Source organism: Hemibagrus wyckioides, linkage group LG28 (assembly GCF_019097595.1).
Source record: "Hemibagrus wyckioides isolate EC202008001 linkage group LG28, SWU_Hwy_1.0, whole genome shotgun sequence".
NCBI classification, from domain to species: Eukaryota; Metazoa; Chordata; class Actinopteri; order Siluriformes; family Bagridae; genus Hemibagrus; species Hemibagrus wyckioides.
In genome coordinates, this window is record NC_080737.1 from 10,720,237 (window position 1) to 10,747,838 (window position 27,602).

The 27,602-nt window shown below is 37.4% G+C and overlaps 1 protein-coding gene across 2 annotated transcripts; it reads right to left on the reverse strand.

Moving 5' to 3' along the window:
- Positions 1-16,507: 16,507 nt before the first annotated feature.
- fbxw2 (F-box and WD repeat domain containing 2) lies at positions 16,508-27,371 on the reverse strand. 2 transcript variants are annotated; one of them, XM_058383758.1, is made up of 7 exons: positions 26,933-27,371; positions 24,867-25,376; positions 23,692-23,886; positions 22,085-22,218; positions 20,588-20,674; positions 20,097-20,266; positions 16,510-19,255 (listed from the first exon to the last, which is right to left on the reverse strand). In XM_058383758.1, exons 2-7 carry the CDS (start codon positions 25,354-25,356, stop codon positions 18,964-18,966), a joined length of 1,368 nt encoding a protein of 455 aa, XP_058239741.1. In that variant the 5' UTR covers positions 25,357-25,376; positions 26,933-27,371; the 3' UTR covers positions 16,510-18,963. The 2 variants fall into 2 exon arrangements, with proteins under 2 accessions (XP_058239742.1, XP_058239741.1); XM_058383759.1 differs by lacking the exon at positions 26,933-27,371 and having other exon boundaries at positions 16,508-19,255; positions 24,867-25,379.
- Between the last annotated feature and the right edge of the window lie 231 nt (positions 27,372-27,602).

Consider the following 27,602-nt stretch of genomic DNA (forward strand, 5'->3'; position numbering starts at 1 on the left):
AGTAAATTTGCATGTCCTGCAAAGGAGAGAGAGAGAGAGACAGAGAGAGAGACAGACAGAGAGAAAGAGAGAGAATGCATTCTAATACTGATCCAAAGATTTCCCAGAATCCATTGTTTCTATGATGTGTCTCTAATATATGCTACCTTGTGATGATAACAGCAACATTCATTTACCAAATAAACCATAGTATTACCATGGTATTAATCAAGTACACTATATATAATTCACTGTTACTTACCTCTTGTCAGTTAGAAAGTTCATTTTTTCAGTTGTTAAGTTCAGTTGTACGCAGATGTTAAATGATGCATTTAGATACCAAGTACCAGTAATATGCCTTGTATACTAAAATGTGACTTCAACACAGAGGGTCTTGTGTTTGTGGCCCAGTAAGGTGTTGATTTTGCAGACATTCTTTCTCCATCACATTTGGTATCTAGCCAAAGGCTGGGCAGCACAAGGAGCTCCTTTGAACCTCTATGGTTGGTTTGATTCCCTATAGAGCGAACAGGCAGCTGTTGCAACACATGGTAACCCTCTTCCCTTCTCTTCTCACCCTGAAACAACCTCATCCACACACAGATTTCCCCACACACCAAAAGTCATTATTTACACAGGCAAAAATGAGTATGTCATACTCATGGACCACACACACACACACACATACAAACACACACAGAATCGCCTCTTCCAACTTTGGCTCCAAGTCTGGCAAGTGTGTCAAGTGTGATGTGCTTACCATGGTTCCTGTTTACATCCATTGCAACTTTGCACTAGCTTCTTGATACAGTCATTAGAATGATTTATATATAATTTTACATATAAAGTAGACATTTTGCAGGAATTTTTAATTCCCCCTATATATGTAGACTTTTTTCTTAGTACTTACTAAAAGTTGTCAAGGAAAGGACAACTTACGAACCAGTGAAATTTGTAATTTGTAGCACAAATTTGTAATTTGTAGCACAAATTACTGAAAATGTTAATGCTTACTATGATAGAAAGGTGACAGAACACACAGTGCATCACAGTTTGCTTTGTATGGGGCTGTATAGCGGCAGTCTATAAAGAGTGTCCATGCTGACCCCTGGTTATCACAATATGTGCCTACAGTGGGCATGTGATCATCAGAAGTGGACCAGGAAGCAATAAATGAAGGTGAATGGTCTGATGAATCACATTTTGATGAAACAACATGTGTGGTACCAGGATGCACTATGTGAAGAAGTTGGCAGAGCCAGTGTGATGACACTTTGACACTTACCACCTACCCAAACATTGTTACAGATCATGTACAACCCTTCATGTCAACTTGTATACCCTAATGGTAGTGGTCTCTTTTAGCAGGATAATGCACCCTGCTACACATTCTTCAGGAATGGTTTGAGGAACAAGTTCAGCGTTCAAGGCATCGTTTTGGCTCTTGTATTTCCCTCTATCTCAAACTGATCAAAAATACCGTGAAAGGTCAGAGCTGTTTTGGCAGCACCATAGTAGGCAGGTTGTTTTAATGTTGTGGCTGAGTGATGTACGATAGATTTAAAAGGTTTACACACCACTGTTTAGTGGCAGGTTTTTATGATGTGAAAAAGTGAAACTAGGATAAATCATGCCATGACTTTTTGCATACTCAATGTGAAATTAAAGAAAATCTAAAAACTTACAATAATCTAGTTGCATAAGTGTGCACACCCTTTCACTAATACAGTATGTATGATTACTGTATAAGCTGTATTAGAATGACTTTTGATCATGAATTGAATATGACTGGCTAATACTGAACACAGCCACATTCCCAGTTATAGGGTTCTCACATCTGCATCCAGGTTGTTGTAAAAAAAAAATTAAATTTTTCCCTAACAGGTTTCTGATTTTTCATGTTTTTCATGTAATTTTTTATACTGTAATTTCAAATTGTGAGATTTCTGACATGATTTGTCTTGGTTCCATTTCATTATGTCACAAAACTGTATGACTTTAACAAGGGTGTATAGATTTTAATTATGTCCAATGTAGCTCTAACACCAGAACAGAAGGTAAGCCACCTTTCCATCTTCACTTTCTTCCATCATAACTACAGATATTAGAGGACTTGTTTGGGGAGGTTAAAGGGGACAGTTCCTTCACAAATCTGTTCCTGGCATAATCACACCTGACAATCCTCAGCATTAGAAAGCATGGAGCATTTCCAACATCAAGAGTTGAGGTCTGAAATTTATTTATTTTTCTTTTTTTAAAAAGAGCTATTTTGATTCAAGGTAAAGCAGAGAGTTATATTCTTAAATATCACATAAGACGTCAGAACCTTAGGAATGCAAGAAGTCTCCACCCAAGAAAGGATCAGAAAGTGAAGCCAGTATTACACAGTGCTGTCTTGCTTGGCCATAGAGTCAGTCCAGGAAGTTGCAGGAAGTGGCCCTTTATATAGAAGTCTTTTCATCCAAAAAAAAAATTGCATGACAACCCCAAAGGAGTCTTTACTTGAGGACAAGCATTTCTTATTTAATGTCCCTGGTTATATTGTGCACTATTTGCTTTTTCTCATCCTGCAATTTTTACTACTTTCACATGTGGATGAGGAATAAGTAAGAAATAAAACATAACCCTTATTAAAAGAAGATAGTGGGAAATCCTGGGATTTTGTCCTCTTATAGCAACTCTAAACAATAAGCCTTGCACAAGCCTCCTTTTCTCCATGTACTTAATAAGACAAAAACGATCTGAGCAATACAAGTTCCAGAAAATGAGTTATTACTATAGAAATGTTAATATATTATTATGACTGCATCAATATAAACCTTTATGTGTAGTATAAATCTTGCATTCGGTGCACTTCTGCAAGGGCTGCTGTTTCAGAAGATTAAACATTCAATGTCCAATTGAAATTGACATTTCTTGACATTGACATTTTTTGAGGATCTATAGAGGATAGTTTTTAAACTATGAACTATGGCAGAAATTACACCATGAGCTGTGGTAGAAACTACATCATCTTGCATTAAATGAATGATAGGTCGATTATTATTCAGGAATTACTTTTATGTTTTTCATAGATGCTGCTTTCTTGAAAAGAGAATTGCTTTAAAATTCACCTGATCTTGCTATGTGATTTTTCCTCTCTTTAGCAGTATTTGCTGTGGATTGATTTGAGCCTGCAATTTCCAAAGTCATTGGAAAATACTTTTAGCAGTGTGGGATAAAGAATTTTGGGAAATGTGCTTGAAAATGGTGTCATTCTGGCAGCTGGACAGAGCTGCAATGGGGCAAAATATCCCACTTATAATACAACCAGAACTCTCAAGCAGACAACAACTCTCCATCTTAATTTTCACACAGGGTTCAGTTTTAAAGTCAATGCCAAAACAAATATGCTATGCAATATAATTGTTACAAATTATCCTATCTGATAGTACACTTAATTCTTTAGTCTTATAATATTGGCCATGTTGAATAAATTGGCCTGGGCCCAGTTACAAGACAAGTTGACATGACAGGCCAACATATATGTAGCAGAAAAACGATAAGTTGGCTACACCTTCATAGCCAAGACTGCAGTGCATGCAGACGGAGCAGCTAGGCGCTCCCAAACTGGCAATGTTTTCTTATTTATCAAGCAAAGAATAAGCCAAATTTTCAATGCATGGCCTCCAAAGACTATATACTAGCAGAAAACTTGAAATCGATGATTTAATCTTATTTATTTGAATTAGCTGTTATAGAGCAGGTTTGATTATGTGTACATGTCTATTAACAGCTATAAAACAGAAGAAAAACATGCCACCAATAATCCTATATATTCCATTAATCCACAGACAAAGAATGCCTTTGATCATGTAACCTTATTCACCACACCGACTCATTAGCTAATTTCAAAAGGCCTCCAAATGCCTAGTTTGGTGCACTGGAAGAAAGAACACATTAATTCTTTTAGGGATGACTTGGACACCTCTGTAATGTTAACATATGTGCCTAATGATGTGGTAAAATCATTAGAAGAAGAAATACAAATGCATAAGAATCAGCATTAAAAATGTTGCATATTTAATTATATGTATTTCTATTAAGTAGAAATTGACCATTAATGCATTTTAAAATCTCAATTTCCCATTTCCTCCTGCTTTTGTAATGACTAGCTTGAATGTGGTGGCTTCAGGAAACAATATATAATAACAATTCTAGAGTGGGATGCCAACTTTGCTGTAAAAAAGATGCATGAGTCGTCTAGTCTCTCGCCGGTGGGCCAACAGCCTTAGCGTCTCCATTGCTGTCACAACCGATTACACACACTGGATCCTCGCTGCCAAAAACAGATTCACGAGACCCTCCCTCATCCAAAAGGCTCCTAAAAGGCATGGATGTGAAAAAGTTGCCAAAACTCATTGGCTCATCTCAATTGGATCATCTCTTTCTCTCTACATTAATAGAAACAGCTGCTAACCGTTTATCATTCATTTCTTTCTTTTATTGCACTGTTTGTTTAACCGTCTGCTTTTGTTTCATATCTTAAGCAAATGTTTCTAAAAGAGTTTTTGTGTCTGCACCGAAAGGGGCCACTTTAAGCTCTGGATATAAGAACCATATGTTGCACCCAACAGAGCAAATGTTTGGAATTCCTCCTGTTTGAATGTAGCACCCATGAGCTTTGAGCAGTTGCATTGCTTAGAGTAGCTGTGAGAGACAGTGTGAGGAGACACTTACCTGTTTAGAGCCTGGTTTGCCCACAAGCATCAGTGCTCACTGTGATATTTGGTTAGCACCTTAGAAAGGCTAGTAAGTGTGGATGGGCGGATCGGTAAGTGAGAAAAAAGGAATATTAGAAGGAGATAAAAGTAGCAGTCACATCAACTAATTTCGAATTATGTTTTGAATTGGTCTGTGACTTTCCCTTGTGACTAGTTAAAGTAGTTGGCTTACTAATAAAAGAAATGCAAAAAATGTAAATTAGAGATCAGATGTCTTTTTAATCATTTAACCTCATGCGGCATGTTTTCAGTTGAGGAAGCAGTAGCTCCTAAAATCTTTTTAGCTCCTCGACCACAGTATCAGATTTGGCACTTTTCTGTGGCTTTACTCCGAAAAAGTTAGTGAATCAAGGGAGAAAGAAAATTCTCCAAAACATTTAATAGTAACCGATGCATAGTTTTTGACACATGACATGTGCATGTCATCCAGTGTCACACAGAGCCAATGGCAGGGACATGCCTAGCTAGCTAACTAAAATGCATTTTGGATAATTAATAAACACAGCGAAAGCAGCCAGGCATGTACACACATTAACAAATTACCTTTATTAGCCCTATTAACCAGACACACACACACACACAGAGCCATTCATATTGTTTTACCAGTGGGTAGACACTTAGGCCATTATGTGTGTCTGCGCTAAGGATTTGGTGGTTTATATTTCAAATACTTCACCAATATCTGCCTTCTGCCCACATTTGAAGACAGGATTTACTTATGTGTGGTTAAATATTACTCAGCATTTACACTCACTGATGCACTGAAGGTCTAGGACATGAAAGTGTGACTTGTTTGAAACGAATATTGTAATTTGTGGTTGGCCAGTTTGCTTTTCCTCTGCCTTTTACATACTGATATACGAACACACACCTAACGTAGATAGACAGGACAGTGGTGGACTCTTAGACAGAGGCGCTTTTGTTCCCACAGGAAAATCCCTCTATATCCCACAAAGAAACCAGGAACCAGAAATGCAGGCAAGCCAAGAAAGACATTTATGTTCCACAAAATACACATGAAAGCAGGTCTGAGTAGATGCAGAAAAGGTGGTCAGGAACTGGGTCAAAAACGTAGTTCAAGAAATAAAGTAACGACTGAAGTGGTGAAGGAGAGAGAGAATGTTATAAGAAGAAAAGGCAATACTCACCTAAAACAACACAATAACCAGGGGCCTCTGGAGCAAAACCACAGCAGCCCAAAACAAACCAGAGAGCAATCGCAATCCAAAATGTTTACAACATACAGCTCCATTGCTCATGAAATTATTGTAAACACCAAACACACAACACTTCCTTGCTTATACTGTGGCTTTTTAGATGGGCTTTGAATGGTGGTTTGTACTTTCTGCATATTTTAGTGTTCTGAAAAAGCGTGTGCTGAGGCCATGATCTAGCAGCTTGAAAGAGTGTGACTGTTGTTTCTAGATCAGTTTGTAAAATGAAATACTCAACATTTTGCTTTGAACTAAAATTGTAACTGACAAACAGGAAACATTCATTGCCCATAACCACTTATTGACTTCAGTGGAAAAGAATACATTAGATGTACATTAGATGTTATGGAAGAGTACACACTGAACTTGATACCAGTTCAAATCAGAGCATCATATATATATATATATATATATATATATATACAGCTCTGGAAAAAAATAAGAGACCACTGCCCAATCTCCAGATTTGAACCCTATTGAAAACCTCTGCAATGTCATCAAGAGGAAGATGGATGGTCACAGCAAAGCTGAGCTGTTTGCTTTTTTGCAAGAGTGGTATAAAGTTACCCAACAGCAATGTGAAAAACTGGTGGAGAGCATGGAGCCAAAACGTATGCAAATCAGGGTTATGTTATATGTTATGTGTAAATGTTATTTAGCCAAAGCTTGGGTTATTTTGATGTGTTGTCATTTCCTTTAAATATACACTCTAAATATACGATCCCGATGACCCGATGATAGATCGAATAAGCGGTACAGACAATGAATTATATATAATGAGGCACATCAGCTTAATCCTTCCACCCTTGTGGCATGTGGAATGTGAGAAGAAATTCAATTCAATTCAATTCAATTCAATTCAATTCAATTCAATTCAATTCAATTTTATTTGTATAGCGCTTTTAACAAAGAGCATTGTCTCAAAGCAGCTTTACATAAGAAACAACATAAGAAAACAACAAACATATAAACAGACAAATAGTCCTAGATGTTATCCCAAGTGAGCAAGCCTGAGGTGACTGAGGCGACTGTGGCAAGGAAAAACTCCCTTAGATGGTATGAGGAAGAAATCTTGAGAGGAACCAGGCTCAGAAGGGAACCCATCCTCGTTTGGGTGACACTAAACAGTAAATAACGTAACTGTAACTGATTAATGTCCTTTCTACAACCAATCAATGGCCCATGAGGAACTATTAGGTCAGTGTAGTTTCTAAGGTCATTATAGACACTAATTCTTTGCTGTCACAAGCTGACAGATGAAATGGCAGATCTGTGACGGTGTGAAAGTCCCCAAGTGGCTCTGTCCATGGCTGTCTCCTGGTCCACACAGATCCATCCACAACATCATTGGGCACCAACAAGCGACAAGACTCCGACCAGGGGTAGGGCAGTGGTCACATTGGAACTGGCAAACAATGGGAACTCAGGAGTGGGGTGTATAGGTCAACAGAGAAAGACAGAGAGAGAAAGAGAAAGATATTAAGTATGAGGAAAGATATTAAATATGAAGTGTGATTATATTGTGCATTTATGTGTAGTCAGTTGTGTGATGCCGATACAGCATGTGTAGAACATTATGTATATTAATAAGGAGGTTGTTGTTGTCCACATAAGGTTGATTTTTTTTCTTTTTTTGTTTTCTTATATTGGACCAAGAGTAAGAGAGTAAAAGTTACATACAAATAAAAACAAAGTATCTTCAAAAAATATTTTGTAGATCTACATGTTTTGGGTACTGGTTCAATATCTGTAACAATATCTGTAACAATGACCTAAATTTAAACCCAAATTAAACATACAGATGCTCATGTAAACAAAAAGTATAATGTTCAAGTAAAGAGACATAAAATGTAGTCAATTACTAATATGGTCTAACATAGACCATTATTGATGCTACAGTTTACTGTATCTAATGGAAAACTGACCAGAAGAAAATGTGAAATTCCAATGCCCTATGTACACCGTGAGGTTCTCCTAATATTATTTTGGAGGCCAATTTTATCGGATGTTAGTTGAAGAGCATGCTTTTCACTCACTTTGTGTTAAGTGGGTTAATACATGCTGCTTCATTCATATTTCTTCACAAAACAATAAGAAAAGCATATAAGGTAGAAACAAAAATAACACAGAAAAAGACATTTTTCACAAATCCAAACCAAATAAATAACACTCAAACTGGAAAGAAGCTGTTTAAAAAATTATTTTCCAAAAAGAAGGGACAAACAATAAATTCTAGTATTATTATTCAAGTTCAAGTTCTTCAGAATGAACACTTTAGAAGTGTAGATTACAGTGAACATCACGCTGGAGAGTAAAGCTAGAGCCAGAAGAAGAAAAAGCTCTCACACCAGCGCAAAACCTGGAGTACTTCTCTGATATTCTAATATACATTAAGCATCACTTCTGCTCAAACAGAGCAGATATTCATTTCCATATCTGAGTTCTGGTGTGGGTCATCAATGTGTGTACTTCGGACTGTGGTGGCAGTGTTTATAAGTTCATAAGGAAAGGAAAATAAAATGCATCTTAAATGCAGCTATTAATCACTTGATTTGGAGGCAAGTGATTATCTGATAAACAGGAAATTAATGAGTTAAATGTTTGCAGTAACAGATAACTGAGACTGCATTCCCCCCCAACCTAGTTCAACACAATATACTCAATATGTCATGTCCATTCTATGAATTTTTAATATTTAATTATATTTTTAATTATCATATTCAGAAAGCATTCACAAAACTCAGCAAACATAATATCTGAATCTATTTACCAAACACCAGTCTTGCCCACAAAGGCAAACAACTACATAAAAGTCTATATATTACCAAAAATTGTATAAAGATTCTACACAACCTGTTAAATTTGGAGGCTTGTGTGATTACACCAAGATATTCTTGCAGATATGCAAAAAAATGAAAACAGAGAAAACAGAGCATGAGACAAAAGCTTGGTAAACTAGAAGAGGAACAGTGAAAGTCTTTCTGCTGTGAGTTTGCTTAGATAGTATATGATAGTGACAAGGTTCAGGTGTGTTTTTAGTAATCAGGTGAACTTGTGTACATTAACTCTGTGTTGTGGCCATGTTTGTAAAAATGACAAAGGCATTTGGGACAATAACTAAATTTAATGTTAAGTCAACTAAGGTATATTGTAATCAACCTGGTGTCAGCTTTATGAATATTTATGATTAACGGTCAGTCTAAAAAATGAGTTTATGAGTCATAACTATTTATACAAAATACAGTATAGACCTGAGTACAAATAGCTCATAAACAGACACAGTTTGAAACATGCGATAAAGTTGTCTGCAGATTGTGGAAGCTTCTATAAAATATTTTCCCACAGCAAACACAATGGTCTCTGGGGTACTGCAGGCCCTGTAAATGTCTGCTGTGAGTCATTTCCACCTGAATTACAGTATATAATTTCTTTCAAAACTTCAATATAATGCAAACGTCATCCACATGAAGAGGCAGAAACGATGGAGAAAGCAGATAAAAGGAACGAATGAAAGGAACAAACTGGCAGCAAGACAGATAGTCAGACACAGCAAATGGAAAGTTGAAGTAACAGAGGATTTCTGCTTACTTTGGGAGAATATGAGCTGATAAAAATGTCTGCTAAATGTATAAAGCTTGGCCCTGGCTTTTGGACTTTCTGCCTCCCACTTGAAGCAGTGCAACAGTTAAACTGTATTTAACTTTAGGCGTACAATATATGTTTTTTTTTTTAAATGATAAACTGCAGAGATTTTTACTTTAGTTTCTGGTATGCCACAATTGTGAGAAAATTCCACAGTGTGTCTATTCATAGTCCTGATTCTTTGAAAGCCGTTCATTTGATGATGGGCTCACTGGGCTGTCTTGATAGTCCTGGGTGGTCTGAATGGTGGCTCACAGTCAGTTCATCACAGTTTCTGTTATATTTATACAGTCAGTGTTTAATATTTTATTACTTCACCTGCACTGATTGCTAAAATCTCATGCCCAGAAAGTGGAGGCTAAAAGAAGAAGAAATATGAGCCCTTTGCCCAAACTAATAGTAGAATTGAGACAATTAACAACATAAGCAGGTATATGTAGGCACCTCGTTTTTCTGGTGTTTTAGATGGATACCATAAACACTTCCTAAAAACAGTTTAAAAGAAGACTCACCCTGGCTTCTGTGGATAATCTCACTTGGATAATGTAGACTTGTCCACTTGTACTTAAACAGTAGCTGTAATCATAAAGACCATAAACTATCCCTTCTGAGACCTTTTAGTTCCTCTCAAGGTTTCTTCCTAATGTCTTTAAAAGGAGGACTTCCTTGTCACATCTGCATAAATTACATATGGATTTCTGCAAAATTTCTTTATGAGAATGTTTATTGTTAAACACATGTATATTAAAATGGAACTGGAACTGAATTGTTTTAAAGACCACCATTGTTGAAGGTTTCCAAAGAAACTATTCTTAACTAGAATGCTCTAAAGAGAAGCACTTTATGGGGAAAATAAACCAGATCTAAGAGGACCACTTTCTCATTTTGTCCTACTGCAATCTTCTATCTACACACTGTTGTATGTTTGATATGAGAGGACAGGAGGAGAGCGTTCATGGTGGTCTAGGCAGACATCCATGAAAGACCTCCTCACTGTACACACACTTGACTATGTTTGGTTTTGTAGCCAGGATGTTCAAGGCGTCACTAAGGAGACTGTAACCTCTGTTTGAACCATTCATATAGACACTGATCCACCATTAAGAAGATTTCAGTGATTTGTATTATTGTAGTGTCACCTAAGGATCCTTTAAGAATCATTTCATCCGATGGAAACCAGGCACTAATACACTCACAGGACACTTTATTAGGAACACTAACTCCACATTAGGAATATTAACACCCCTTCTTTTCTCAGTTCTTAAAGGCATGGATTCCACAAGATGTTGCAGAAATGGAGATTGGTCCATGTTCAACTGATCATACAATTTTCTGCAGATTTTTCAGGTATATATTCATGCGGCAAATCTCCCATTTAACCACATACCAAAGATGTTCTTTTGGATTGAATGGGAAGGCCACTGTGGAACAGTGAACTCATTGTCTTGTTCATGAAACAAGCTTGAGATTAGTTTTGTTTTGTGACCTGGTGCGTTATTATGCTGGAAGTATCCATTAGAAGATGGTAAATTGTGGTAATGTAGGGATGCACATACTGTACACAGTAACAATACTCAAATTACTGGCTGCATTGAGCAATGATTGATTTGTATTAACAGGCTCAAAGTTTGTCAAGAAAACTGTCTCCATTACACCACCTCCACCAGCCTGGCCTGTGACAGGTTGGGTTCATGGATTTCTGCTGTTGGCACCAAATTCTGACCCTACCATCTGTGTGGCTCAGCAGAAATTAAGACTCATCAGATCAGGCTATGTTTTTATGGTCTATAAGTATATTTTTGGTCTTCAACTATCCAGTTTTGTTGAGCCTGTGCCCATTGCAGTTTCAGCTTTTTGTTCTTGGCTGACAGAATGGAACCCGCTATGGTCTTCTGCTGTTGTAGCCCAACAGTCTCAAGCTTCTACGTGCTGAGCATTCTGAGATGCTTTACTGCATATCACAATTGTACAGCGTGGATGTCTGAGTTACTGTAGGCTTTCTGTCAGCTCAAACCTGTCTGATATTCCTGTCTGATCTAGAAACTGTTGAGCCTGAAAATCCCAGCAGTTAGTCAGATAAACCAGATCATACTCAAACCAACAATCATGCTACAGTCAAAATCACTGTCATCACATTTTTTCTTCTGTTCTGATGGTTGATGTGAACATTACCCAAAGGTGACTCATATCTGCATGACTTTACACATTGTGTTGCTGACAAATGATGTTAAATGTGATAAAGGCTCTGCATGTAGATCATCCTTTTGTGGTTAGAATAGATCAACTTCAGGTATGCTAAACGATTAATGTTTACAACAACATAAATTGTTCTAATTGCTCTGACTCACTCTGACTGCATCATAAAGAGTCCATTGTTTGGATGGCTGAGATTCTTCAGTATCTACCTGGCCTTGGTCCAGCACTGCTTGCTGTAGGTAAATAAATAAATGTGTCAAAACCTGGCTTCCATAAGACCTACTACTACTGTTTATATGTTTAGTGGTTTTGATTGTGATGCACTAATCCCACATAACCAACCTTCAGAACCACAGCCACTCATATCCTAGGTGTAGTGGTGAAAACAGTACCAAACTGTCCAACTACAGTTGTAGAGGTAACATGTTTGGGAATATGACTATTAAATCCCACTTTATTAGTCAAACATAACTTCAATCATAACAAGGAAACAAACTTCTCCATAGTATTCTCTCCACTGTGAACGGACACAGAGCAGCTCGTTTATCATTTGTAAGACTATTAATTTTAGATATTAAATTCATTTAGCTTTTTTGGTCCAACAGAGCTGAATTGGGCTTGTGCAGACTTGTTGGTCGTATAATTTCCTATCACACAACTTATAAGAATATTACGCTTTTAATGCTAATAATAATAATAATAATAATAATAATAATAGTAGTAGTAGAAGCAACATCAATGAACAACAACCCACATCCTCCATGTAAATTAATACGCATACATTTATTACAGTTTGCTGATTTGTGTACGATGGCAACCAAAGAACAGTTTTAGAGAACAATCTGAGCAGAGAAGTTCCCACTAGGCTTTATGTTACCCCTGATTCAATCATGGTGTGGAGGCCTGGGCTGTATGAATTATGTATTTTCTTCCCTATGGAGAAGTGGATATAGTAGAGGAGAGATACACTGGATATCATGAGCGTGGATTGACACAGACAGTGTTCTATCTCTGACACTAACTCATATTCAGTAACCACTGTATCCTGGTCAGAACCCTGGATGGGACACCAGTCCATCATAGGGCACTATGAACACAAACATTCTCATAGCTATTCACAACTTGGGGCAATTTATATTAGCCAATTCACTTATTGGCATGTTTTGGGGATCTGTAATGAAACATAAATAACCCAGATAAAACCCATATGCACATTTGGTATATTTTGCAAAGAAACTCCACACAAACAGTAACCTGAGCTCAGTACTGAACTGGAGACTGGTGTGGTGGAGTGGTGTTATGGCGTGTCATGCTTCCCGCATTTTACTATATAGTTTAATAGGTAAAACCTTAAAACCTAGTAATTTTAGTTAAGGACACATTTCCAAAGACAGGTACAGAAAGCACACACACATACACACACACACACACACATACACACACACACACCAAAGTGACAAGAGCAAAAGAGAAGAGAATAGTCTGTCTAAGGATCAAACCACAATATCTAAATATTGACTCTGTGACTTGTAATCATGTTTGGCTTGCGGAAAGTGAAAATAAACACAAGTATGCATGTATGTGAGATCCTGTCTTTATATAAAGGCACTTAAGGAGCACAAAAATGCCCATAAACACAATTTACATTATGATTAAGGCATGTAGTATAAAAATAGTAAAATAGTATATGAAATAATAGATAGATAGATAGATAGATAGATAGATAGATAGATAGATAGATAGATAGATAGATAGATAGATAGATAGATAGATAGATAGATAGATCTATATATCTGTCTTCCTGTCTGCCATCCGGATAATCATGGAAAAATGATGCTTATATGATAAATGGTAAGGTTTGCTTCATGTGATAATGATACAAGTTTATGTTTATAAGGCCTAAGTAAAAATAGTGTTTTACATTTTAACTTAAGAGAATTTCATTATTTTGTTGACATCCACACATTCCAATCCACATATTTATTGACCATGCTTTAATACAGACTATAACAGTCTACACTGTTACAAAACTCCCACAGTCCCACATTTATTCCATTTGAAACGCACACCACTGAAATTCTTGGCAGAAGCTGGTGGAGCCACAAACAGACACCTAGTCATTAAATCAAACATTTCAACTATTTGTACACTGTCTGTAATCACTTGCAACTGTGAAAAGAGTCAACATCTCCATGGTGTACACATCATGAAGGACCTCATCTGGATCCTCAACACAGGCCAAGACAAATCAGCAGCTTCTTTATGTCCTGTGGAGTTTAAGGAGAGCAAAACCTTCCCACTTCCACATTCACTACCTTCTACAGGAGGACAACAGGGAACAACCTTACCAGCTGTTCATTGTTTCTTATGGGAACTGCAATGTTTAAGACCTCAAGACCCTCCTGTGGATTGTGAGAACAGCTGAGAAGATCAGCAGGGTCTCTACCCACTAAAGGTCCAAAGGTCCGGTATCTACAAAGCCAGAAGCATTTTGGATGACCCCTCCCACCCCTCTCATGGACTCTTCCCACTCCTGCCATATGGCTCAAGCTTCAGAAGCATCTATGCCATTACTGCACTCCACAACAACTTCTTCCCTGAGCCAGAATACTCAACACACTTAAAACCTGCTAGACTTTACTAGATATTAGTTCCTGAAGGGAAATTTGGGAAGTGAATTACATTAATTTATTTCTTCATCAATATTTGCTTTGTCTTGTTCAGGGTGCTGGAGGACTACATGAAGGCTGAGGCTTCTAGCCAGTTTAGTTGAAACTTGGTTAATTTCTCAATTTCATATTCTCACTAAAGGCCCCTAGTGGCCATGTAAACATAGGCCTGTGTACCATAAGAATATGCACTGATCAGCCATAACATTAAATCCACAAAGAAGTGCCATGTGTAACACTAATTAACTTGTTACAGTGGTATCTGTCAAGAGGTGGGATATATTAAGAGCATGTGAGCATGTCAGTTATTCAAGTTGATTTGTTGGGAGCAGGGACAAGTGTAAAGATCCAAGTGCAAAATAGTAATAGCTAACAACTGGGTCAGAGCATTTAAAATTAACAGGTCTTGTTGGGTGTTCCAGGTATATAGTGGTTACTATCAAAAGTATTTAAAGGAATGACACTGGGTAAACCTGGTCATGGGCATCCAAGCTAGTCAATTAAAAATAAGGCCATAGAAAATTGTTCATGGCCTCAAGTGGCACACAAGACATTCATTTATGCACAGCTCTCTAATGATTCCACCACAGCATCTCAATCAGGTTGAGGTCTGGACTTTTCTCAGGTCTGCAGGGCTGCAACGCAAGCCCAAATCCTCACTCCTCCGCCATCATGCTTGTTGTTGGTTGTTTGGTTTTTGCCAAACATGCTGCTGAGTGTGATGACCAAACATACCTTGGTCTCATCAGTCCAAAGGATATTGCTCCAGTACTTTTGTGGTTGGTCTTATGCAATTTTGCAAACCTAAGTTATGTTGCAATATTCTTTTTGGAAAGAAGAGGCTTTTTCCTAGCCACCATTCAATGCAAGTCATACTTGTTCAATCTTTTTTGGATTGTGCATTTATGTCGTGAACATAAAGATTTAATGAACTTACAGAAGCCTATAAATCACATGATTGGCTCTTGTGTTTCACTTTATCTCTCTATAAATTATTAAAGTATTAAACGGTCTGAGTATTAAACGGTCTGATCTTGGACTGTATATGTTGGGATGCTGGGATATGCTGGCTCTCCATTTGTAAACAATCATTGTCATTGTTGAATGGTGACTTTCCAAATTGTTTCTTGAATTGATTTATTTTTATTTTACATTTAAAGTGAGATTTTGATCATCCTTGGTTTAGACAGAATGTTCAAATAGTAATGGTGGATGTTTCCAAATGGAGAAAACTTTCTTTTACTTTTCTTCAAAATTATACATCGTCAGCTTGGAAGTGTTTGACAAATCTTTAGAGCCCTCTAGTGTCTAAAGCAGTACAGACTACAAGACGTTTTGACTTTGTTGACCACCTGTTACAACATCAAGAAGATAGAAAACACATAAAAACATCCAATAACATGCATCAGGTTCTGATTAATCATTTTTCTCCAGGAAAAATGTTTTTGTTTCCCCTTTAAGAGTTACACAGTAGACCTGATCCTTTTTCTGTGCTTTAATTTTTCCATACTAATATTTTTAAGTTCTTGAGATTCTTAGCTGACTAACTAGGATTAATGCAAAATCAGTTGGTACACACCAGATATTATACTGAAACAAGTCTCAAGACAAAATATAAAAAATATATAATAAAAATAAACAAAATATAAAATAAAAACCCTTTCCAGAGAAAAAGAAGAGGCAGAAAAAATATCGACCCGAGGCATAATATAAATGTTTAACGACGTGGCTTCAAGACTGCAGTTTAACCCCTTATGCCCATTTCCAATGGATTATTATTGAGTAGCTACACTGGAAATGCAGAGAAATAAAAATAATATTACATTATAGGACTGAGGAGTGGAAGTGTGGAATGTTAAAAGATATACATTATACATAAAGATATTTCCAAAATACACTACATAATGAATACACAATGCACAAATCAATAAACAATGAATAACATGACGAAGTTTACACAAAAAATCAAGTGGTTTATTGTCATATGCACAGTGAAAACACAACTTTAGACCATACAAAGAAATTCTTACTTTGCACATCTCCCTTACAAAAAGAATGAAAATGATAAAAATCCAATAAAAAATAAATAAAAAGATACAGTATATACAGATTAGACATAAGTAAGGTGCTCAGTGTGTTGTGTGGCAGCAGACAGTGGGGGTGATGCCACTAAATAACAGGAATTTTTACATTTGGACTTTATGAAGATACTATAAATTCTATAAATGTAGAGTTTTAAATGTAGTAGTTAAATGCTGGCATCAGAAGCTTTCAGGTGCCACAGTGTTATGAACCCTCAAACTTCTGGCCATTTTAATATGGAATGGATTAGCCAGGTTTTATTTCTGAGGGTATTTGCCACTTGTGGGACAAAGCAAACCTTACCTGCTAGCTATTAGCAACAGATGCAGAGCTTGTTACTTTCAATCTTATGCCATGTAAAGAATAAAACACACTGGGTGTGTTAAAGCTAAATGATTAACAAAGTGGAGGTATGATTAGTTACCTTCCTAAATCTGAACATTTTCTAATAGCAGCATGACCCTGTGTATTTTAATCCTCCAGTGCCACATTAAAATGAAAATAGCATGTGTGTGGAGTTTGCATGTTCTCCCTGCTCCTCAGGTGTTTCCACCAGGCACTCAGGTTTCCTCCTCCACTCTAAAGACATGCAAAATTGATAAGAACCTGAAAATGTATTATTTCTGCTAGTTATACCATTGCTGTATTTACACTGAACGCTTCTTTACAAATGAAAGCTAAAGTGGTTTTTCATCTTTTACAGTGTTTTGTGAATAATCTCTGGCTTTAATCACAATAAGTTACAATACATTTTGCACAACAAACTGTATGCACTGTACAAAAACTAAATTTATAACAATTCTGTAGTGAAACAATGCTAATTTTTAGTTTATTATTAGCAGGAATATGGGGAATCAAGTGTGCCATTTAAAACCCAGCCCTTGTTTCACAAACAAAAACTGGCAGGTTAATAGAAATTCTGCACATAAAACACAGATTTCACAGACTTGAGCTCAGATGGAAAATACTCCCATTTTAGTCACTGTATATTCAGCATTCATTGTGTGAGGAGGAAAAAAAACAAAACAGCTTCTTCTTTTAGCTATTTTCATTTATTTGAAAGACGGCATATTATATATACAACCAACAAACCAGAAAATGTGCTAATTGTGAATTGATGGCATTATGGTCTACAGTGGCCTGGTTGAATGTTACAGTGAGGTCTATATTTTTAAAGACGTGATGTGATAAACCATGCAATGTGAAGGTTATAGCCAAGGTTCCACTGGTAATGCCCTAAAAGCAAAAAAGGCTTCCCCTGATGTTCTAAGAAGACTAGCACTACTGAAACCAACTATCAAGCCTGACTAGAGAACAGCTATCAAAAGACAGAAGTGTTTTAGGTTAATGTTTGTCCATGAACTTTGATACAAGTTAAAAAAGTGAAAATTTCTTTGTACATCTATGGGTCCTGTAGAACTAAAGCATTCTGTTTAAAATAACATTAACCTTCTAATGATGTTGATTAGTCTTTTTATTTAAAAAAAAGAAGAAAAAAAAACATTGAGATTCACATGGAGCATTTTTAAGTGAAAGCTTCTGCAGAACGGTAAGGAGTACATACTGTGGTAGTGATTATTTTGGGTTAAAAATAATGAAAAAGTTAAAAATAAATATACCTTTCATACTGAACTTGTTCCAGTAAAGATTGTACTAATGAACTTCAACAACTTTCATAACATACCTGCAGGTATTAAAGTGTTAAAAGGAAAAAGGCACATGACTAATTTCAAGTGAAAGCTGAAGGGTCAATATTAGTAAAACATAATGGCTGACATACAAACCAACCGAAACAGTCGCAATTTATCCCATAAGAAATACCACACGCGTGACATGCCACAGTGCATGGGCATGGCCATCTACAAAATTCTTCCTTCTTAAAAGGAAAGCAAGAAATTAAGGCAATCTTCTTATCCTGTATTGTGAAAACAAATTTAGATCCATCAACTTTGGGTTAAAAAACAAAACAAAACAAAACAAAAAAAAAACACAAAGACAAATGATTTTAGAAGTTCATGTTTTCATGAATTTGGATGATTGTGCTGCAGCAGGACGTTACTGTTCAGTTAAGTGCTCGATTTACAGTTGCTTTTACTTTTGAATAACAATCAGGGCAAAAAGAGGTTCAACCCAACGAGCATCTTCTTCAAGGATTCACCTGCTATCCGTGTTATATCCGAACACCACACTTCAGAAGACATGTCAGAATGTGCAAGAACATTTTTTACTTGACCAACTGAAGAAAAAAAAAAAACCCAGTTTGTTTTTAAAACTAATAGCCAAGAGCAGAAACTGAGAAGAGGAAATAAAGACTTTGGTCCATGCAATATCTAAGCTGCAGGTTTTTGAAATCAAGAGCACCCTTTTTTGTGTAGCGTCCCTGTTGTCAATAAAGCTGGCTCATGCTCGTTTCTCTGTTTAGCCGTTCTCCTTCCACAGAACCAGATGAATGCTATGGTCAGGCATGCTGGTGGCGAACACCAGGCCTGCATCGTTCTTGCCATCAAAGCCATTGAGCCATGATGTGATGCCTGGCAGGAAACTGGAGCCTCTTTTGGATTTGCGGTAGGCTGGCAGCGGCCAGCGCCCTGTGATGGCTTCAGTCCTCAGGTCCATTACATACAAGTGATGGTTGTCAAACAGCAGAGCAAACACCTCACCAAAGCTGAGAAGGGAGGGACTGGCTGGGTCTTGCTGTGGTTTGATAACTCTGTTAGAAGCATGAAGGACATGTTAGACACTGGAAAATACTGAAGTGACAAATGCTAGGTAAATCATACCTGGGTGACAAGACAGATTACTGTTTTTCCACAAGCAAGAAAAGACTGGTTACAAGTAAAGCAAAATATCTTTATAGATAGTTATAGTAAATAACAACATAAAAGAACTTCATAACAGCCCATTACAGCAATATTGTATATTTTCATGTGCATAGAAAAGTTATTTGGCCTTATTTAAATTCATTGCTATCTTCACTAAACTGTAATGTGAACACAGTCGAGCACACAGATCACCACATGCTTTAAGTTTGTGGCCTCTGGGGGGAATTGGGGATGTTGTTATTTTATAAAAATTTTCTTCCAGTCATGCAATCACACCGTGGAATATTACGTCATTATGTTACATAAACAACATAGAGAAATGGAAATTAATTTAATGCACACATCTGATCTTCCTTATCTAAGAACACCATTAAAAAAAAAAAGCACATTTTTCAGTACACACTGTATTAAGCAGGAAATTACAAATCATAGAGATGCTTTGAACAGTTTTGCACTCAAGTCTCAATCAGTGAACATCTGAAAACATCAATAGAATAGACTTTATATTAAAACTAGAATGAATTCTCTAGTGCATTTAACACAGTAATAGAAGGGAAATTACTTCAATTCACACTATTCTCAGTCACTCTGATGAGGAGGAGTCCATTGTTAAAAGTACCATATAAATACAACTAAAATTAGGCACCTGAATATATGCATTAAACCTTCAAGTCAGATTCATGGGGGACTTAAAGAATCAAGTTTCTTCAAATGGGACTAAAGCGTTACCTTAGCACATCAAAGCTGGCAAAGTCCCACTGGTAGACGCCAAGGTCTGAACTGCAAACAATGTAGCGTCCGTCAAACTGTAGACGGGGCTGCAGACACACACTGCGATCCTCAGACACAGACAGAGTCTTCAAGCACTTACAGTTGATCTCTCGCCCTATAGGCCACACCTGTTTGGGGTTCATAGACAGGGCTATCAATGTCCTCTCTAAGGTCATGTTATAACATTTACACATCCACACTGTATTTAATGATCATGTAGTCCCATGTACATTTACACTACCCACCCATATTTATGTATATTTTCAGTATCTATTTCTGCATCCTGAAAGTATATCCTTTTTATTCTTTTCACCCTGGAGAAAGTTGATTTTGCATTTACGTTTGTATATTTTGTTAGATGATGTTATCTTTTAATATAAATCCAGTATTTGTAGGTAAAGCCACCATTAGAATTCCCAGATATCACATGTATAAAATGATTAGATTACCTTGATTTCATATTTATCTGAGCTCAGTAAGATGTAGTCACCAGGGCTGTGCATCATGGACTCCACTTGACTTTTCTGCAGGAGTACCTAAATCAGGGAGAAAGAAAGGTTCACATCTTAATTAAACATATTTGTACGATCAATGATGAACAGTGTTATTCTATAAACAGCACTGTAAACATCAGACATTTGTTATAACCAGACAGTTGTCTATGAACAGAAGAAACTTGACCTTAATCATTTTCCTGCAATCAGATGCAGGCGTAATTTTTTATGGCCTCCATAATTTTTTATAGAGTGAACAAGTTGGCGACACACTGCCACATCTATCTTTATCCATTCTTGGAGAATGAGCTCTTTCAGAGTCTGGATGCTGGATAGAGAATGATGCTGGACTTGTCTTTTCAGAACTGTTCTATTGGGTCAAGATGATGTGAATGTGTGATTCACCCTGTTGTTTCTCAGAAATGCAGCAGTGGCCTAGGATGCTTTGGGTCATTATCATGTTGAAAGAGTGCCTGTTGACCCAGGACAGGAAAGATGGGAGCATCTTCTATTTCAGTATTTTGAAGTACATCTGTTAATTCATGAAGCTATCAATGAAGTGCAAATGCCTGACCCATGCAGCACTTATACAACCTCACAGACCAACACTGCCACCTCCATGCTTTAGGTACCATGCATTTATCATTATACTTTTTGCTCCATACAGTTCGGATGCCATCAGTTCCAAAAACAGTTAACATTGTCTCATCAAACCAAAGTATAGGGTCCCAATGCTCTTCCCCATTGTCTATGTTGGGCCTGGCAAAATGTTAACCAGGCTTTTTCTGTGCATGGGCATTGAACATATTTTGTGTAAAAATAAATGAATAAATAAATGAATATAATAAAATAAAATAAAAATAATGAAATTTCATAGGTTAAACATCACCCTTAATTGTCAGTTATCTGGCCTTCATTGCAATGTACTCACTTTTTCACCCATTTTGATTTTGTACAGACAAATCTCAACTGCAACCAACACACCAGAGCTGCTGAAATATTTTATCCTACAAGATCCCACAGAAAGTATTAATTGTGATGGGAGAAGGGTTAATTTTCTGAGAAATCTGTTGAGGTATACTTTTTTTTTTAGTATTGTAGATAAATACCCTCACAGAGTAATGGACACTTTTTTGCAGTGGTTTGACAGAGGAAGAATTACATAATCAATCCCGTTTTTAATACAACACTGTTTTAACGACCAAATGAACAAAAAAAACTACTGGGTTGCATACTGTGAAAATGAATGTAGTAATGGTGTAGCGATACATCAGTAGACAATGCATCACAATGCAAAAGTATGGCATTGTGCATCATGGGAATGTGAGATTCACATCTTTGATATCAACATTCTATTAATGATCCAGCAGTGTTTTGCTGCTTAAAGTAAACCTATTTTCAAAAGCGAGCTGGCTTGAAATGATCGAGCTCAAGAAAAAGTTTAAGACTTACCTTAGTGACCCACTCTGTGTGCCCAGTGAGTGTGTTGAGACATGCTCCGGCTGACAGGGCCCACACTTTGACAGTAAAGTCTGCAGAACCGCTGACCAGCGTGTCCAGCTCATCATTGTAGTCGACGCTGAACACTGAGAGGGAAAAAACACACGTCCTTAAAAAAAAAAAAAAAAAGATCTAGCACAAGCAACTGCCCAGTCATGTAGACACAAGCTTTATTTGACCTTAAGCACAGTTTGCCAATTGTTTATCTGTAATCATTTGATTATCTAGAACACAAACCAAAAGTAGCTACACAAAGTTCTTTGGTAAAAAATGATCATAGATAAAGGAGAGGTTAAGAACATTATCCACTGGACCAAACAGCCATTGTTGCAGTTAAAAATGCATGACTTTGCAGCATGAAGATGAAGTCAGCTATTAAATACACTACTGCTCAAAAGTCTGGGATCACTCAAAAATTGTATAGTTTTCCAAGGAAACACACACGAAATTAGTCTGAACAAAAAATATAGCAAAAGAACAGGACATGCTGACATGTCAGAGTTAGAAATAATGATTTTGTTGGAAATGATGAATGTTTTCTTCAAACTTTGCCTTCATCAAAAAAACCACCTTTTGCAGCAATTACAGCCTGGACAGTCTAGTGGTCAATTTTTCAAGATAATCTGATGAGATTTTACTCCATGCATCCTGAAGCATCTCCCACAAGATGGATTGGCTGATAAATTCTTCCTCCAAAGCTGAAATCAAGCTGAAATATGCAAGTGATCCTAAACTTTTGAGTGGTAGTGTACATATCAGTCCATCCAGGAGGTTTTTGTGATTGTTACAGCTCAAAATTCTTGACTTTGCTGCATTTTTTTTAAATTAAATTTTGTAATGCAACTTGGTTTTTGTGCATTAAAAAAAACAAACAAAAAAAACAACAACCTGAATTGGTGAAATTGCAAGCTCAGGATTCTTCCTTTAACCTCCTACCAGTGGAGACACATATGTAATTACTGTCTGTGAAAGCTATACTCATGTTCCATGTATGTAAATCTAAGAGGGCTTTGGCTGACTGTGTGTTGTGATTATCACAAGCTGCATCTTGGCCCAAATCAGTGGAAAATAGCCAGAAATTTTGAAAAATCGCAAGCTCCTCTGAAGATTGCAAAAACAGTAAACACAAAATTGTGAAATCCTGGAGAGACTGTTCCTTATACACAAGTGCACAAGGGTATACAAGTTACACAATGTGCTAATTTCTGCTAAATATCTTCTGGACAAAGTGGGTCATTCCTCAATTACAAGCTCACAGTCAATGCAAATCTAACAGAGAAAGAAAATAAATTGAATTTAAGCTGTCGTTGTATTTTTAAATAATCTTTTTTATACTTTTTAACTATTACAAATGAGTTCAGAGACAAAACTGTAGATTTAATAATCAAGAGACATTATTACAGTCAGTGTGGTAGTATAAGACAAAGACACATAATCCTAATTATGGGTCAGACTGAATAACCACAGCATGTATGCTAAAGACATGTAGATCCATAGCTCTATTTTTACAGCAGTGGTGTAGAATACCTGACACTGCAATATCGCCACATGACACAAACCTGCACCAGTGTGTCCACGGAACTGCTGGATTTTGGCACCTGTACTCCACTCCCAGCATGCAATGGTGTTGTCAAAAGACCCAGTCACTAGTTTTTGCTCATCAAACTTCACAGTAGCACAGGTGTGTGTCTGGATGCCGTAGATACACTGGCCAGTGCGGACATCCCACAGTTTGGCTGACAGGTCATCAGAGCCTGAAGGACAAGTATAGAGTGTTAAAGAGTCATGTGCAGCACCTCACTCTGAATGTTCAAGTAGTAAATTTAGGTGGAAAACTTTCTATTAATACTAATAATAATAACTAGCAATCTCTAGTTTTCAATTATTGGAATCTCAACATGTAATGCAGGTGCAGCAGTTGCAGGTTTTTGCAACAGTTGCAACTTTTGAGTGAATAGCTAAGAAATGAGTGCTGCAAGTTGCATTGAAACAAGTATTTATACATATATACATCTGTCTGTAGGGTTAAGACAGAAAGGTGTGAAAAACAAAAACATCCAGTGCGATCTGAGGCGTTACTGCTCACTGTGGTGGTAAATAGTGGTTACATGTGTTACAATAGCCTTCCTGCCTGGCTATTCTCCTTTGACCTCTCACTTCAACACGGTGTCTCAGACTGAAGAAGTGCCACTCAGTGAATGGCACCAGTCTCTAGAGGCTGTTGTGCATCTGTGTGATTTTATGCATTGCACTGCTAAAGTTTGTGGGTGTTCCTAATAAAGTGGTCAGTGAGAGTATTACACAATATATAATGTTTTTCTCTATGCGTACTAAGCACTTGAAAAACAGCAACACAATACCAGCTCATCCATTATTATTATTATTATTTTTTTACCAACCAGTGAGATCACAAGGCCACGTTTTTGTTTTTGATTGCTGATCTAAGTTCACCTAGATCTTAGCATGAAAGAAAAGTAGCTGAATGTGACTTGTTACAGACTTTGGCTGCAAAAAGTGTTCTAATATTTCTTAGTTACATTAGTCTTGTAGCTCAAGAATCAAGGCTAAAGACACAAGCAGTGGAAACATGTCATAGAGGGTTAATTACTTTTCGTTTTGTTTCTGATTTATTGTCTAAGATTCATTACATATATATCTCAGATAGCTGAAATCAAATGTTTTTGCCTTAAATCCATAAAACAGATGCAAGACTCTAGACTGAAAAAAATCAGACCTGTGCAGAGGAGGCCATCTTTGTAGTACAAGGCGTACACCCGAGCACTGTGCCCAATCAAGGAGCTTGTCTCGAATGCATCCTCCTCTCGCAGCTGTTTCATGCGATGCTTGGCCTTAAGGTAGACGCGTTTCCAGTGGCCAGCCTCCTGGATGGAGTCGTCAATTCGCCAGCCCAGGTCCCTGCACACGCCTTGCCACACTTCGGTGCAGGCGTTGACTACTTTGTTCCATTGCTTGCACACCAGGCAGCAAGTCAGCAGCGTCTGAGGGTCAAGCCAACGCAACAGGTAGAAGGCCAGCTCCAGGGGTAGAAGGCGCAGGAAGTCACGCTTCAGTAGTGTCTCCAGTCCATTGGAAAGGTGGCGGAGTTGAGCAGCGCCACTCAGAGAGATCAGGTGGTCCAGCAGCTGATTGCGTTGCTGGTCATTCAGTGCCAAGAAGGAGGTGGAGACCGACTCCAGCCATCCCTCAAAGGCCTCCTTCTCCATGTGCACATGAGGGCGACAACCTGAGAACAGTAAGGATGGGTTTAAAAGCTCAAGTTGAGCTGACAACACTCTTCTAACAGCCAAAATACTGGATAGAACAGTTCCGGTGTTTTGATACTCCTTACAAATACTTCATTCTTCATCAAACTGATGATGACTAAACCATTTACAGCACTGCCATGCAGTATGTCAGATATATGATTCTCCCTTAAACGATGTATCAAGTAATTGGAATCTCACATTGGCTTAAACATGAATTATTTTTATTTTGCAAGTTGTTTTAATGTACAGTCAACTCTACTAGAAAATTATATTTACATAATTCACTAGTAGAGTATATTTTTATTTATTATTATTATTATTTTTTCATTCCACCCACTTGCTTGGTTGGGTATTTTTATGCTTGTTAGTTTGCTGGTCTCTAACCCTGAATCCACACCAATCCATTTAATCCATAACTCACATCTTCCTAAAACAGTGGAGCAGTGCCCAAACAGCTAGTCATCTTTTTCCTGTTTCCTGATGAGCATTACTACCGTATTACTAGTCTATTCTACTGTAACTGCAGGCTACACAATCATAACATCTTTGTAGATAAGGATTCAGTTAAGTTAAAGTTAACAGCATACAGAAGGTGTGATTTCACAGCCAGTGAAAATGCAGAGACTAAAAACATGCGGACTTGAGATTTATGAGCCTCTGAAGCAGCTGCTGTAGACTGAAACACTTGTTAAAACAGAAGCAGGAGAGCTGCATGCTATAAAGACGGGTCAGAAACACATCTGCAGTGAAGTGACCACGGTAAAGTGAAGTGCGACACAAAACACACACTCCTGAACTGATCCTGATCAACAATGAAAAGTGTGACACCGGGGATGTGTTACTGTACCACACTGTCCCACATCACAGTGTAATGCTTAATGACATATTTGTCACATTTCTATTGATTGGTATTGTGTTAAAATATCCAAGTAGGCACATTAATCTTTGTGCTGTTCATGGAGGATGATGAGAATCATGAGGTGTGTAGTGATCACCCCATCACCTACTCCAACAAAATCTCTAGAAATTATTCTATAACAAATCACCCGAGTGTGACAATAAACACTAAATACTAACCAAGGAGCGACAAACCAGCAATTGTTAATTAATCTCATCATACAGATCATCAACCCTAATATTACTGAACAAGTGTGTAAGGCCTGACAGATGTGCTTTTTGCTCGCAGGACTTATATAAGCAGGAGATATACTTTACACTTTGAAAAATGCGGATCATTGTATTTATTATACTAGACATCATCTGTGGTCTTTATTATTATTATTACTATCATCATTATTTCATTAAAAACTAATATTAGCCACACAGTACAGTTAACTGTCAGCTAAGGATTGCCACCAAACATGATTTAAAAATAAAAACGTCAACAGAGCTTTAGACACCACTCTAATAAATAAATAAAAGCCCGTCAGTGTGCTGTAGTCGTAACTTCCCTACGATAACTAGTTCTATAGAAAAGCAGATCAAGTATACTAACCATAGAAACCCAAAGCTAGCCAGCTAACTAGCGACTTACCATTTCCAGAAGAATCCAATTGTTAGTGATGTTGCTAGCTAGCTAACCAGCTGGTAGAAACACTTTATCTAGTTAACCAGTGCTAGTAAAAGAGCTGATACTTCTGTACTTAACGACTAACGTTGTGTTACTGATGTGACATGACTAGATGTCCAAGCTTACCTAGCCTAGCATGGCTAACTAGCTACAACCCTTATATATTTGGCTAGCATGACAGCTTATTACAGCTACCATGTTAAGTATTAACGGAACTAAAAAACGATTAAGACCTGATAAATTATATAACCACGTTAATATACAATCCTTTCACTGACATAACCATAAAACAATCAAACACACCCCCTACTCCGCAGCGGTAAAATGAACTACCCTGCTAATCTATAAAGAGTGGAGAGTCCGCTAGCAGTCTCAGAGCGGGCTGAACACGAGCGGAAGGAAGTTTAGAGAACACGCCTTACTTTCCCACCCGTATTCCTACGGGCCCGGGGTCTCCCACGTGATTGGACAGTTATTCAAACTCACACTCAGTCCGTTAATGAGGTCCTGGACAACTAACCAATCCGGGCACAGGAGGCGGGACATTCTCAAATAATACTGTAGTTTAATACAATAAAAGAGTTCTCCTGCCACAAGCCCCGCCCACTTAGAACAGTGAGTATAGGATTTTTGT

Coding starts and splice junctions, on each gene's coding strand:
- fbxw2 (XM_058383759.1), bottom strand. CDS start 25,356: ATGGAGAAGGAGGCCTTTGAGGGATGGCTGGAGTCGGTCTCCACCTCC. Junction 23,887..24,866: donor AGATGGCCTCCTCTGCACAG/GTCTGATTTTTT, acceptor CTTGTCCTTCAG/GCTCTGATGACCTGTCAGCC. Junction 20,675..22,084: donor ACACAGAGTGGGTCACTAAG/GTAAGTCTTAAA, acceptor TCCCTGATTTAG/GTACTCCTGCAGAAAAGTCA.